At 35.2% G+C, this 15,507-nt stretch overlaps 1 protein-coding gene across 1 annotated transcript in view; it reads left to right on the top strand.

The window, feature by feature from the left end:
- Window positions 1-15,507, top strand: part of AKAP9 (A-kinase anchoring protein 9) — a 122,702-nt gene that overhangs the window by 87,981 nt on the left and 19,214 nt on the right. Inside the window, 8 exon segments of the mRNA XM_050892833.1 lie at window positions 408-620; window positions 3,118-3,350; window positions 5,899-6,018; window positions 9,048-9,224; window positions 9,328-9,432; window positions 9,862-10,014; window positions 10,276-10,455; window positions 13,852-14,940. Coding sequence (XP_050748790.1) covers window positions 408-620; window positions 3,118-3,350; window positions 5,899-6,018; window positions 9,048-9,224; window positions 9,328-9,432; window positions 9,862-10,014; window positions 10,276-10,455; window positions 13,852-14,940 — 2,270 coding nt within the window.

Here is a 15,507-nt window from a genome sequence, read left to right as displayed (position 1 = left end):
TATACCTGAGCTACAGGAGACCCATGATCTTACAGAAACTGTGGTTTGAGGTCAGACAAATGCCTTGAGACACCTAAAATGGCACCTGGCACCTGAATTTATTTGAAATTTCTTATTTCTCTTGTGGTTATTATACACTTATTTTTCCTTGGCTTTGGAGTTCCTGTTTGCTCCAGAGGTCTTGCGCTGAGAAAAAATTAAGAGCTATATTTGGTCTTGTGCTATTCTTCATCCTGTAATTTGTTCATCCCGGAAGAATAGCAAGGACAGGAGTAGAAGTTGTCAGATGCTTAGTATCTAACATGCATGTACATTCATGTGAGAATGCTATAGTGACTTCACGATGCAAAAAATTTAAGTTGTTCTCTATTGTCTATTAAATCTGCCCCAAAATTGATGTTCTGCAGGCCTCATTGATGGTTATGCAGATGAAAAAGCATTTCTGGAAAAACAGCTCCAGGAAAAAATAGATGTAATTGACCATCTTGAGCAAGAACTACTGTGTACAGGTAACAAATTGCAGGAGTTAGAGGCTGAGCAGCAGCAGATCCAGGAAGAAAAGGAATTACTCTCCAGACAGAAGGACGCCATGAGAGCAGATGCGGGGCCAGTAGAGCGGCGTATGTATTCCTCACAATCTTTCTATGAGATTTTCTTATACTTTCAAATAAAATAATAAGTAATCTTGGTGAAGGTTTTTTTCCCTCCTCTTTGTAATCATTAATAAAAATGTGATAGGGCAAAATGTGATATTTTCATACCTGATACCTAATGTTAGCATGATAACTTTTCTTGATATTTAAAAAAAAATGACGGAATTTTCAGAAGTGTTGAGCAATCACAATTGTTCTTTAGGCCAGCAAAAGCTTGATACCTCTGAAAATCTGCTTTTATTGATATTATTACTGGAGATGGAACATCTTGAAGTTAGCACCTATGGATAAATATACTGGTCTAAATACTTTCTAAACAGAGTTTTAGAGGGACTAGCAAGCATACCTGCCAGAACATAATTGAACTACACATGATGGCCATACTTATTTTAGACACAGAAGATATACTTTTCTAACAAATTCCTATTGTGAGGAAGAATGGCACAAAAGTTGCATGATAAGGAAAGCCTGTTATCTACCAGAAATGAAAACTTTCAGCACTGATGATGAAAATTCCAGATAAATACCATGTCAATGTAATCTAACTAACTGCTTACTCAAAAAAAGCATTTACCTTCACGACATAAATGTCTTTTAATTCTTCCTTACACTAATAACTTAAATTAGTGTTTTATGTTTGAGAGGGGAAGAAAATTGGAATGGTGGTGTTTTAAGAAGTACTGATCTTTCAAGGATTGCAGTGCTTACATTGTACATAGCAGGATGAAATTACCATTTTATTTAATTTCTAAAAGTTTATGGCAATTCATAATGTTGCTGTTTTTATAAATTACACATCTTGGTGTGTATTTGCAATTTCCTGCATCCACTTTGTGTAACAATGGAATTTTAAGAACAACCTGTTGCTTCCTAGTTTATAGTAAAGAAGATCCTTGTCTATGACTCCAGTTTAGTTATCTGTTATATGTTTTAGGTTTCTAAATATTTTAAAGTTATTTTCATGTATAACAACTGTAAGGGTAAACAGTTCTATAAATATGTGTAGGTACTTATATCATGCATACCAGAATAACTTACCACATTCCCTAAGTTATCTCAGCAACTTTGTCATTAAATGTCACATCTATCCTTGGCTTCATTTTCTCTTACATTGTTGCACCACAAGAAAACTATAGCTGGCATGTGAATTACTTTGCTTCTTTTTTTTTTTTCTCTCTCTCTATTCTCCTAGGCCTAGTAGATGCTGCAGTCGATGCAGCTTCCCAAGCAGGTGTGTTTGTATGTTGCATGGCCAATCTGTAATTGGGTGGAAGACTTACACGTACTGACATTGTTAATCAGGATTATTGGGCTTTTGGCTTACTGACATTACTTGTAATTCTTACTGGCCTGCAGCTTTGATGTTGTATTTCATACTCAGTTTTACATTTTGCTAACAACATTTCTTAAAATTTCTAAACATAATAAGCAAATTCATGAATAACCATCATCTTATTCACCTATGAATTACAGATACTTAGATGGTATTGGAGGGATATTTTTGTAGCCTTTTTTTTTCCTTTTTATTTCCAAATACAGTTGAGTCATTCATTATGATAACTAAACACTGTATTATATTGATATATAATGGTTACCTAGAAATGAGAATTGGTAAATATGATGTAAGATGATGGTGCCTAAAGGATCTTTCTTCTATAGTGAAAGTAAATTGTATTGTTTCTGTCTAAATATCAATCATGTTTTAAAGATTCTCCAAATGTAATTGCACTTTACAGTTTGGATTTTACCTCAAGGGATTCGTACGGTTAGTTAATATGTACTTCAATGGGCTGTGGCTTAAGAGTCTTAATAGAGTGGTTTGGGGCTTTACTATATATGCTTGCCAGCCTTTTCATGAGGACTCAAAATTGGGCATCCATGCCGTCAGTGATTTTACAAAGCTCCATTTACAGGTCAGTAATTTGCCCCTCTGTCTGCCCGGCAACCTCACTAAGTGTTTCAATATTTTCTTCAAATTATTTATATGTATCACGTTACATGATGAAGACAGGGAGTGGATTGATTTTACTGACGCTGGGGATGAGAAGAGGGTTGGGTTTTCTGTACTTCATTGCCCTGCACATACACATACTTCTGCACCACATTGCCCTGTGGTGACTCTAGCTGTAGTTTGAACCCATGCATTTTCTTTTCTTTTCAATTATACAAAGACGTTTTAATTTATATGAAACTTAAACAGAGAAGTGATCTGATACAACTTCACTAACAGTCCTGTGAAGACTAACTAAAGAATAGTAATTTTAATATGAATTTGCTTTAGTGGTTACCTCGATTATTTCTCAGAAGAAAATATATTTTCTAAAAAAGAAAAATAGTAAAAACCCAAACCAGTTCACATCCTTCTGCAGAGTACAGCATGGATACCTTGGGGAGTGGTTTTGCTTGATAACTTTACTAACTATTCATATCTAAAAGTAGCGTGTGATGCTTTTATTATAATCAGAATTGCTGGAGGAAACAGAAAAGCTAATGAAAGAAAAAATTGAAGTACAGCGTCAAGCTGAAAAAGAGTACGATGACCTTCAGAAGCAAGTGAAAGTCTTGGAAATAGACTTGGAAGAACAGGTCAATCGTTTCATAGAGCTAGAGCAAGAAAAAAATGCAGAACTAATGGACTTAAGGCAGCAAAACCAGGCTTTGGAGAAGCAACTTGAGAAAACAAGAAAATTTCTAGATGTAAGTATGGTAAAAGGCTAGTTTCATGAAGGTGGGTGGGCACATGTACTGAGGTTTGGTTCAGCGGGAAATGCTATTTTTTTCAGATTTTGAGCAAACTTAAAGAAGCACACAATAGTAACAGTGTTATAGGTTCCAGCCCAAGAATTTAATTAACATTTTAAAAGTTGAAAATCTGTTTGAGATGCTTACTTAGGACTGCTCTGTATTCCTAAGTATAACTTAGTAGGCTTCTTAAATGTTTAAAATAATGGGAAACTTCTAAAATTAATGAGGAGACAAATTTTTGTGACCTTCATTTTTAACAGTTTGTGAAATTTGCATGTTTTTCAATAAAGTCTGTTAGAGTTAGTCTAAAGTCTGTGCAAGGTCCTGCACCTAGGTCAGGGCAACCCCCAGTATCAGTATAGGCTGGGGGCTGAAGGGATTGAGAGCAGCCCTGGAGAGAAGGACTTGGGGATACTGGTGGATGAAAAGCTGGACATGAGCTGGCAATGTGTGCTCGCAGCCCAGGCGGCCAACCGTACCCTGGGCTGCATCAAAAGAAGCGTGGCCAGCAGGTTGAGGGAGGTGATTCTGCTCCTCTGCTCCACTCTGGTGAGACCCCACCTGGAGTACTGCATCCAGCTCTAGGGCCCCAGCATAATAAAGACATGGACCTGTTGGAACGAGTCCAGAGGAGGGCCACGAACACAATGAGAGGGCTGGAGCACCTCTCCTATGAAGAAAGGCTGAGAGAGTTGGGGTTGTTCAGCCTGGAGAAGAGAAGGCTCCGGGGAGACCTTATAGCAGCCTTCCAGTATCTAAAGGGAGCTTATAAGAAAGATGGGGACAAACTTTTTAGTAGGGCCTGTTGCAATAGGACAAGGCGTAGTGGTTTTAAACTAAAAGAAGGTAGATTTAGACTAGACATAGGGAAGAAATTTTTTACAATGAGGGTGGTGAAACACAGGAAGAGGTTGCCCAGAGAGGTGGTAGATGCCTCACCCCTGGAAACATTCAAGGTCAGGTCGGATGGGGCTCTGAGCAACCTGATCTAGTTGAAGATGTCCCTGCTCATTGCAGGGGGGTTGGACTAGATGACCTTTAAAGGTCCCTTCCAACACAAACTATTCTATGATTCTATGAATTAACTAGTCAGCTTTATTTGTACTTGGAAATTGAAAGCGTAATTTCTCTAAGTTTCTTTTATAGTTTTCCTTCATAGTATCCAAGAATCTACCTCCAGATATTAAGCTACATCTTCCAGCCAGATGTGTATTTGTCCCCATTCACAGTGGCAGCTGCCTCTGTTGTACCCAACTTCTTCCTGCCGCAGGCTGTCTCTGCAATTTTGTTTTAGACTCTACCCCATTTTCAGCAAACACCATCTTCCCCACCTCCTTCTTTTTCCATTTTATTCCTGTTAAGTGTCCTGTGCTGCTGTTGGGAGAAAACTGTTATTTCTGTGCCTTCTCAATTAACTCTCCAGCTGACAGCAGTAGGGTGGAATAATTTTTTACATAATAAATATAACACTCTGTGGCACCTTCTCTGCATCATCTATTACTAAGCAGTATTAAAGGAGAGATCTTTCCAGATACTTCTTAGCACAAATGGATTTGCTCTATTTCATTTTCTACAGTTACAAGATTATTTTTCTCACTGAAACTAGTGTGTCATAATAGGACAAGGTTCAGAAGTAAAAATTCCTATTACAAGTCCCGTAGTCATAAAGGCATTATGGTTTGGGATTATCAATAGCATGAACTGGAGAGTTACAGACTACTGACATGAGTAGCTGTTTGTAATAGCAGCATTAGAATTCTACTGTTTCCTTGAAACAGCAGGTGAGTTTTTAAAATCTGCAGCTTGTAAAGGTTGAGGTTTTATTCTGGTTTCCTGAATTTTTGCAAAATATTTTGTTGCTAGACAGTAGCATTCCTCTTTGTATCAGATACATCAGCTAGTTTATTTTAATGCATCGATAAGATTTCTGTTTTACAAAGTGGTATTTAAAGGTGATGCTTCACTGGATGCTACTGGTTGCGCATTATTTCCTATATAAAGATGTATTTCCCAAATGTCAGACAGGGATATAACAACTGAAACTGTTCAAAAGTAAAACTGAAATGCAAAATGCAAACAATATATAATTTTTTTTTCTGTTGGCTCCTGATCAATATTAATACAGAGTTAATTTCTATTCTTAATTTCTATTTATGCTACATATGTCAAAGACAAACATTAGGAAAGAAAATAATAACATATTGGCTTATTACCATTTGTGTGGTGTACCTGGAACAGAAGAAACAAAACTGTCATTTTTGTGAAATAATACTGGATGTATCTATGCAGTCCTAATTTTTTTAGTTAAAAAATGTGAAATTTGTTGCCCCAAATGATGAAAGAAGTTTTTGTTAATGGTAGTTGCAAGAGGTTCCGCTACCTTAAAAATACTGACATACTGTTACCAGCCTCACATTAACATAAATAAGAAGTAGTAACATACTTAATTTAGATAGTTTTTAAATCAAATGGCGTATCCACATAATTTCTTAACTTTCAGGAGCAAGCAATTGACCGAGAGCATGAGAGAGACGTATTCCAGCAAGAGATACAGAAGCTGGAACAACAGCTTAAGATTCCACAAAGGAGTCAGCCTGTCAATGAACATCAAACCAGAGAGGTAATGCATTTTATTACTTGTACTCAATGAATATAAATGACAAGTTGACAGGTGTTAAGATATTGTAATGAAGCTATTTTATGGTGTACCTAACCTGCATCCATTTACAAGCCAGGAAAGTAAATCCCCTTAGATGAAGGGTAAGGTGTTGGGGGAAGGTGGTGAAACTGTGTTTTGGGGGATTTTAGGCTGGTTGGTTTTTTTGTTTTAGTAGTAGATGTACGGAGAGTGCATAACTTTCAAAAAGGCTCTTTCATATAACTTAATTTAGAAAAACCACTGTTTTCAAAAGCCTGTGGAAACATTCAGGACTACTTTAGCAATTTCACATGTTCTTATCTTGTTTTGTGACATCCTGTTTATAGCACAGGTACACAACTGAAGGCATTGAGTTACCAAGGTTTAGCACCTGAGATGTAGTAGTGCTCTCTGTGTACACTTGAACCTCCCCAGTGAAGGTCTGTCTCCACTGAAACAAATATAGTGACTGTAGAACAGCAGCTCAAGGGAGTCACAGAAAACTCTTAGACCCAGCAAAATCAAGAAAAGGGGCAGCAGTGCAAATGCTATATATTATGAAGCTTTTGCATGTTTTGTTTGATGACCTGTTAGTCAATTAAATTGCATTTTATTTTTTGTGGGTTTTCTTGTGTCCTGCTTTTTGAGAAAGGCATGTTTTTTGCATGATTTTCTTGCCTGATTTTCAGTATTAAAATGCCTCTTATTAGGTTGCACTACGATTTTCAAATCAAAGTTCTTACTGAGGTAGTTCAGTTGCTGTAATTCAATTCTTAAATATTAGCAATATTTAGTATTCTATATTATATAGTTTAGGACCATAGACAGTAATAGGACATAAATTGATATATGTGAGAGGTAAGTTGTCAAAATATTTATTTACTTATAATTCTCAGATTTAGAGGTGTATTTCATGGTTTTTTTAATATATTTTAATACAAAGGTTTGTAAGAAATCTTACAAAGTATTCAGTCAGTACTATGTGGTATGGCTGTCATCAGCCTCTGTGAACAATGAATCTTCAGGAATTAGCTGAGTATGTGTTAACCAACACATATGGAGCAATTCTGCATCTATTTCCTTCTATTGCAAAGTGTGTGCACACTCGTCTTCTGTTGACACGTTCCACAGATGGGGGAGACTTTTTAGCATGATTAGTTTTCCTGAATCCAGATGTTCATTTTGAGTTCATTTCATTATGTGTCTGTTTATAATTTGGGGTATGGGTAGCGTGTGAATTCCTGGTTTAAATTCTCACATTAAAAAAAAAAAAAAATTCTCCCAAGAAGAAAATTTCAAATTTGATAGTGTAATAAAAATTGCCCTGTTTTTCTGTACAGAATCTGTATGTAAAAATCGTCCTGATTTATATGCACATATACACATATGTGTATACTTTTAAGTTGGCAGATATGCTACAATGGAAATTTAAAGCATGCTTTAAAATGAAAGACAGCTGTAACTATGGTTAAAATCTCGAGATTTGTATTAGATGCTTTTAAATTAGAATTTTTTAGTAGGTAGAAAGATAGACAATAAGATAATGTCTGCAAGCACCACAGGTGTAGCAGTTATTTTAGAGCTGGGTGGTGTTGAATGTGATACATTACAAATTATAGACAGAATTTTCAATAGTGTATTAGATTTACATTTAATTTTTATCAAACGAGGCGTATAGTCTTACTATATAGTATATTTTGATGTCACAATGTTACTTGGAATATTTCATAAATATACATTTTATCATTATTTCTCATGCTTTTCTGAGATAGCTGCTTTATTTTTTCATAATTGCACGGTTTTGGAAATACTCTTCTGCTTTGTGTGAATGCCACAAGCATTTTCTGTTGATAACTTCATTTCTTTTTTACTGTTGTTTCAGCTTACTCTGTCAACTTATTCCAGGGAGGGTTGTCATAAAGAGTCTGCTCTAGACTTGATTTTTCTTTTTCCATTTCTCTCTCAGGACTTTTCTGTGGTCACTTCAGACTTTGATGTTACTCATGGATGGATAACGTCAATAATACCATCCTGTCAGCTTTATATTCTGGTCCTCTTCTCTCCTATCTATTGAAATGCTTTGAGTCTTCTACCTTTTGGCTACATCGTAACTTCCTAATTGTAAATACTGAAATCAGTTTCTTGAGTGGGACAAACATTACTTTCTATGTCTCTTGCTCGATTGCTTAGTTTAACTCAGGTCTTAACTCTGTGCATCAGGCCTAATACCACGGATTTGTTAATCAAAATTACAGATAAGAAAGATGTGTAATCATTTCTGAAATACTGCTAGAACTGGGATCATTCCTATCTCTGCTACTTCAGTTACTCTTTTGATATGTTGTTTCTGAGCTGCAAACATCTGAACTACTCAGATTCAGAATGCTTTATTTGGATGCTTTGTCACATATAGAAAGTGAAATTGTATCATTCATCACATCTGTTTGGTCCCATTTAACAAACCCAGCAAGAAAACAAAACTTCCTGTTTCTCGAGATTGAAGTATAGCAATTCTCTTCAACGTTAAAGACCCAGTGAGTTTTAGGATGTGTCTGTATGTCACTAATCAACTCCTTATTTTGAATAATTTTGTCACAGATTTTTAGAACTATGATATTCCTTAAAGGTGCAAATACCATCTTGACCTTAGGGTCAAGACATTCCATCTGTAGATGTTAAAGGTATCTTTTTAGTGGGCTGTATAGGGATGCCATGCTACTTGCTTTTAACTGAGTAGAGACTCTGAAGGCTTCAGAAGGACAAGGTCAGTTCTCGAGAGCAGGAGATATAGCACAGAACATACAACTTCTTAAAAAATGCTGTTTGTATTTGTTGGATATAGCACTACAGTATCCTAACTTTACATTCTGTTTCACCTAAAGAGTAGGAGTTTCGTTACGAGAAAAAAAGAGGGGTATTTTTTCTCTGTCAAAAATGAGTGCTGTTGCTATTGCTAGCAAACCCTTCCAATCTAGTACAATATATTCATCTTCTTGCCATATTGTCACCAGGTTGAACAGTTAACAAATCATCTAAAAGAAAAAACAGACAAATGCAGTGAGCTTTTGCTCTCTAAGGAGCAACTTCAGAGAGATATACAAGAACGAAATGAAGAAATTGAGAAACTAGAATGCAGGATAAGAGAACTGGAACAAGCCTTAATCATCAGTGCAGACAACTTGCGAAAGGTATTCCTTGGTCTAAAATTATCATGTATTTACTACTTTCTTATTTTCTTGAGAACAAAACAGTATATCTTTTTTATTTGTTTAATATTATTTATATTTAAAGGTGGAGGAAAGGAAACAGTTTGGCACCATCATAGTAAAGGGAGAATTACCTCTTGAAGTACAACTGCAAGCTGAACGAGAAGCTGTGGACAGAAAGGAAAAGGAGGTAAAATACCTGTGACATGTTCCATGTTTCCGCTGATATTTTGGTTTGTCAGTTTTTGCTTTCTGTTGAGTTTAGTGAGCTATACAGATGAAATTTTTTAACAGATCAGAGAGACAGCAGTCCAAATCCCTTTGAAATTCTCTTGTGAGCCATGATAATTGTTGTTATTGTCTATGTTAATGCTTATGACTTACAAGAGTGTTTCTGGAATCAAAATTTAGCCCAATTAAGAAAAACTTCATAGTCTTTTCAGCTGATTTTTAGTGGGTTTTAAAATTTCATTCAGTTTAAGGACTCAGAATGTCACTGAGTACACATCCTTTTGTTTGTGCATACCAAACCAGTTTACTGCAGACATTGCACTTGAAAATCATGACATTTAATTTTTGGTATGGCTGTCTACTTCCACCATTTGTTTTGGAAACATAGGTCACAAACCTTGAGGAACAACTGGAGCAGTTTCGAGAGGAGCTAGAAAATAAAAATGAAGAAGTTCAGCAATTGCACATGCAACTAGAAATTCAGCGCAAGGAGTCCACTACACACTTGCAAGAACTTGAACAAGAGAACAAATTATTTAAGGTAATTGTGTAACAGAGAAGCCTAGAGCTTTATTCTCCCTCCTCCCCAGAAATAAATTCTTGGAAAAAGCCAAGATGCCAAATTCTTTCTCTTTCTCAAGTGTTCCACAGTTCAACTTGCAAAATATTAAAAAGCTCATATAATTACTTCTCATTCCACGTGATTTGTTGATTTTAATTCCTATGCCTTAAATACTCATACAAGAATATGCAGAAAATGTTATGTACAACTGTAACATGGTTTTGGGGTTTTTTTTGGTAGGATGAAATGGAAATACTGGGACTAGCTATCCAGAAATCTGAAGATGCCACCATAAAGGACCATCATTTAGTGGCTGAAAGGCTCGCTCACATCATGCAAGAAAAGGAGCAGGAAATAGATCATCTTCATGAAGAAATTGCAAAACTGCAACAGCAACTTGAAGTCACAACTGACAACAAAGTACATACTTTTGAAATCTTTTTCAGAGTCCTTCTTTGTGTTGCCAGCTGTTTAAAGAAAAAAACCCCTCCATCCCCCACCAATTACATTATCTTATATTGCTGCCTTAATTTAAAAATGCAAATGCTTCAGTTTCAAGCAAAGCTTTAACCCTAATCTGTTTTTCCTCTTTTGTCTCATTTTTTATGAAGGATACTTTTTGCTTGCTTTTCTTTTTATTATTCTGCCTTATTTCTGCTTGAGTTTTTGTCTTAAATTCTTCTTCATTCCTTATTCTTCTAATACTTCCAAACATTTAATAGTATGTAGGTAGCTCAATTCAATCTCAACGTTTATTCTACCATCTTCCCTACTATGACTTGCTTTCAGTGTTATGGTTCAGTGACACCTGCTGGATCATGTTGGATTTTCTAGTTTTTTTAGCAGTTGAACTTCTGTGCTCCATGAGCTTGCGTAAATACTTTGTCATCATACCAATGTTGGCAACATCTTTAATTCAGTTTGAAGCATGGTGGATGTGCGAACAAAATGCTGTGTTTTATTGGAAATGGAGAGCAAGCAAGAAAGAAGCAGATTCACCTTTCTTTTATTTACTGAGATTTAACACCTGTAGCTTTCTGTTATTTTTCAGTTATGTGTTTTTATGATAATGAGGTTCATCTTCTTCTGGCTTACTTCCATTTTATTTGATTTCAACAGAAGTACTTATTTTGCATTGATGTAAGTGACAGCAGAAACAGGCCTTCAGTCTCACATTTTTTATAGAAAAAAAACTGGATTTTTTTCAGTGGATGAATTTTGCATTCTGACCATTTTTAAATGTGAAAATTTATTAGTCATAAGCTTTAACCCCAGAGCAAGTATTATTCAGTAAGGTAAGAACAGGAGTTCTGTTACGCCTCAGTAGCTGATTGAACATTTAGGGTAACATTCTACTAGGACATATTGAATCCACTAAAATAGACCTCAGAGCGAGCTGGATAATTTCACTGAGTTTTTATGTGCAAAATTTAGTTACAATGAACCTCAGTGAATAATGAAAAAACTTTGAATTGGATTTAGAAAAGATCATACTTTAGGAATCTAGAACAGTTCTGCTTTATACAATGACCACAGTAATACAGTTACATTTCTTGCCTTGAGAAACATACCCAGTATTCAGGTATAATTCATTTTGATGATTGGTTCTTCTCCTGTTATATGAAGTTTCATTTTCTTAATTTCATCCTCTTACTCAGTTATATTTTCCAGGACACTAAATAATTATTCTGCTTGATTATGAGATCAGTATTAAATATGAATAGATTGTTCTTAGGTTAATCCCTTTCCTGGTCCCTTAGACATCTTCATCCCACTAAGTGCTTTTCTTTTAATTGCTGTATTTGCCTTCTGTGGTCCTTTATTCCATTATGTTATGAAGACCAAAAGCTGTTATGCTGACTTGATAGCAATCACCAGGATCACTGTTCTTTTCTTCTGAAAACCAATGACTTGTTCACATTTTTTCTAGTGTTTTTGAGCTTTCTCTAGTGTCTGTGGATTTTAAAATTAAATTCTTGATTGGCAAATTAGCCCCTCTAATTTATATCGTCACATTTATCTTTTTTTTTGGTACGTATTATACTTACTACAAAGTTGTCTTATTTTTCTATTTAACTAACTAAACCTAATGAAGTATTGAGAGATAAAGGAAAAAGCATGGCTATTCTAGTAATGAATTTAGTAATCTTTCTTCTCTTCCGCATTTTTTTTCTTCATCATATTTCTAAAAGGCCCTTTTAGAGTCCTTGCCTATTTTAGGTACCATAACTGATTTTATTTTATAATATCTCTTCCCGAATATTTTTGACAGATTTCCTTCTGCCTTTTTCATTTCCAGTATAGAAGCACTGTTCATTTCAGATCTCCAGACATTCCATTAAGAAAATATATCCACTTTGTTTCTTAGACATACTACTTATAATCTGGTCTGTCTTTATTTTGACTTTGTAAAGGATTTTTTGTCATTCTTCTACACTCAAATGAGAATTTGCTCCCACTGCAACTTAACAAACAGGTTTTTTTAATGAATTTCATAAAACTTACTCTATTAGAATCTGATAACTTGTCTTATTATTCCTTTTGCTAAGACTTTTATTTATTAAATTTAGTGTTCATCAACACCAGTCATTCCATTTTTTTGTGTCTACTCATTTCTTGTTAGAAGCTGATATAAGATGGCTTCTCTTTTCTGTATCATAAAGTCATCACCCTCATATTTGCTCAGTTACATCATTTTATTAATTTCTTGGAATTTTGAGCCCCTTACACAGCCTGTAATTTTAAGTGTCTTTAGAAGTAATCTAGGAAAGTATTATTCTCACTCTCTTCATGTCTTCAACAATCTCTCTTTGAATTTTGTTTGGCTAGTCATATATATTTTAAAATAAAAACTTCTATAACTTTGTCTCTCTTTACTTTCATTTAAACTATAGCACAAAGAAATAATTGTGCTCTGAGTCTACAGGTACTATTTGCCCTGTGTGTTTTTGTGCACATCTGCGTATGTGTATGCACACACACATAAAGAGACAAACACATATTTAGGTTTGTGATAGGAAATGTCAGAGTCAACTGATAGGTGTTTTCTGTGGTCTCAGACTAAAAAACATATTATAATGCCATTTTTCAACACAATTAATTAAAGGTCTATTTGTATTTAAAATACATATCCATCTTAATTGGCTGTGTCCTATATAAGTCTATTTGACCATATGAATGAGTGGCCCTTTTGCATGAAGAGCACAGTATCTGTCTAATCTAACTGACCATATCTGAGCTGTATATGGTAAGCTTGAGCATCTTTTTTTTTTTTTTTTTAAAGGAAGTTCTTTATGTAATGTAGCGCAGAAAATTTATCTGTAAGTTTTAAGCTTCATAAGTCTTGGTTCCTTGGAATTCTTTGAGTAAAAATAATATATTAAACCTTGATTTCATAAGAAGATTGAACAGCAGATATGACCACTCCACTTGTTTCCGTTTTAATTTTCAATAAAAAGGACAAGACAGAGCTTTAGACCAAACTATTGGGGAAAAAAGTATTGTGAACACTTAAACTTCAGTGTTTCATATCTCTGTGAATATCACAAATGCTTTCACTTCATTTGATGCTTTCACACCTGTTTTGCAGTTCATTAAGGTCACAGGCTACTTTGTCAGTCCTATGTGAAGATGTCCTGATTCTCATAAAGCTTTACAAGAGACATCCCATTAAGAAATTCACTGAGAACATACTTTATTTTACAAGATGTTTCAATGTTTGATTAAACTGTTGCTGGGAAGTCCAGGAGAAAAATTATCTGAGGGTTTAATAGTTACCCATTATGAAGTTCTTTTCTTTTTTTTTTTTTTTTCCAGGTTATTGAAGAGCAAAATGAGCATATCCGGGAGCTTGAAGCCCAGGTAGAATGTCTGAAAAGCGATCAAGAACGTGTGAAGAAAAAAAATGATGAGGAAGTAGAGCAGTTGAATGATGTAATTGATAAGCTTCAGCAGGAACTGGCAAATATCGAACAAAAAGTACCTGCAGAAATTGCTTCTTTTCAAGAAGATGCTGACAGTCTGAAACACACACTTGAAACAGTTCTGGCAGAAAAGGAAGCTTTGGAGAAGCAAGTAGAAAACGTAAATGTAGAGGCATCTCGAACAAAGAATGAGCTTGAGGAAACTAAGTTAAAAATGAACCAGCTGAAGCGAGAAATAAGTATGTTAAAAAAAGAGCATGAAAGAATAACAGAGAAATATAAGTGTGCACTGATGAAAGGTGATAGGGAAAAAACAGAAGATAGGAGCGATGGGAAAACTGAAAAAGTGGAAGAAGGCTTATGTGAGAAGATAGAGTTGCTAGATCAATCCCAGCTTAGGTCTTCAGACGAGAATACAAGAGTTGCCATTGGCAAGATGGAGGTGCAACTGCAGCAACTTCAGGCATGCATTAAGGAAAAAGATTCAGAACTGTGCCAGTCCTACAATGAAATAAAAGACCTGAAAGAGCAAGGCAAAGCTGAAAGAGAAACACTTAAAAAGAGGATATTAGAACTGGAAAAGACACTAGTGGAAAAAGTTGCTGCTGCTCTTGTGAGTCAGGTTCAGCTAAATGCAGTTCAAGAGCAAAGGAAATTCATGCAGGAAATTCAGGAAGCTTCAAAATGTGTGGAGGAAGCAAGCAAGAATGCCCAAACAGAGGATTTGAGTGATAGAACTGAAAATGAGACAGAATCAAAATTATCCCTCTTAACACAGAGGCTTAGTGAGATGGAGGACCAACTGGCAATGGTAAATCGTAACTTGGAGCTAGAAAAAGAAAATGTAAAAGTCGCACAAAAGGAAGCTAAAGTGAAAGAAGAGAGACTCTTAGAACTTCAGCAATTACTAGAAGAGGTTCAAGAAAAACACAAAGGAGAGATTCAGAAATACATTAAGCAAGAAGAAATGCAGACATATCAGGTAATTAGATGCCATTTTCTTTTGGCTTGTTTTCACTGAAATCTGTTATTTTATGTAAACTAAATGAAACACTTCTTCATGAAACTAATGATAGGAATATTCTGCTGTGTGGGGTAGATCTTCATTTCTCTATTATTCCTGGAGTTACAAAGAAAAGAAGGATGTTATTTTAGGTGAACCCCGCTATCAGTTTCCATTTTGCCTTAAAAACACTTTGCCTTTTCATGAACATAGGGTGATTTTGAATTTTGGACATACACTTTCTTATTCTTACTTTGAATTGACATAGAATGGAGTGAATTACACTTTTACATGGCATGGAGGTAGAGAGATAAAAATTAAAATGATAAAAATTATCTAAGAAAGGCTTCAGAATGATAAGGGAGTGATAGCCATTTGTCTGTACAGGTTTTTTGGGGGGTGGACGTTGTTTGTTTATGTATGCTTTGATTTTGGTTTACTTTTTCTTGCTTTCCTGTCTTGATTCCAAAGATACTTCCCATTAGTAGTTTTTACCAGTATACATTTGTTCTGATTTCCATCCACCACTGGTTATGTTGCCTCTGA

This window comes from Gymnogyps californianus, chromosome 2 (assembly GCF_018139145.2).
Source record: "Gymnogyps californianus isolate 813 chromosome 2, ASM1813914v2, whole genome shotgun sequence".
In the NCBI taxonomy this organism is placed as follows: Eukaryota; Metazoa; Chordata; class Aves; order Accipitriformes; family Cathartidae; genus Gymnogyps; species Gymnogyps californianus.
Note: the sequence above shows the minus strand (reverse complement) of the source record. Positions and strands in the feature narration are given on the sequence as shown.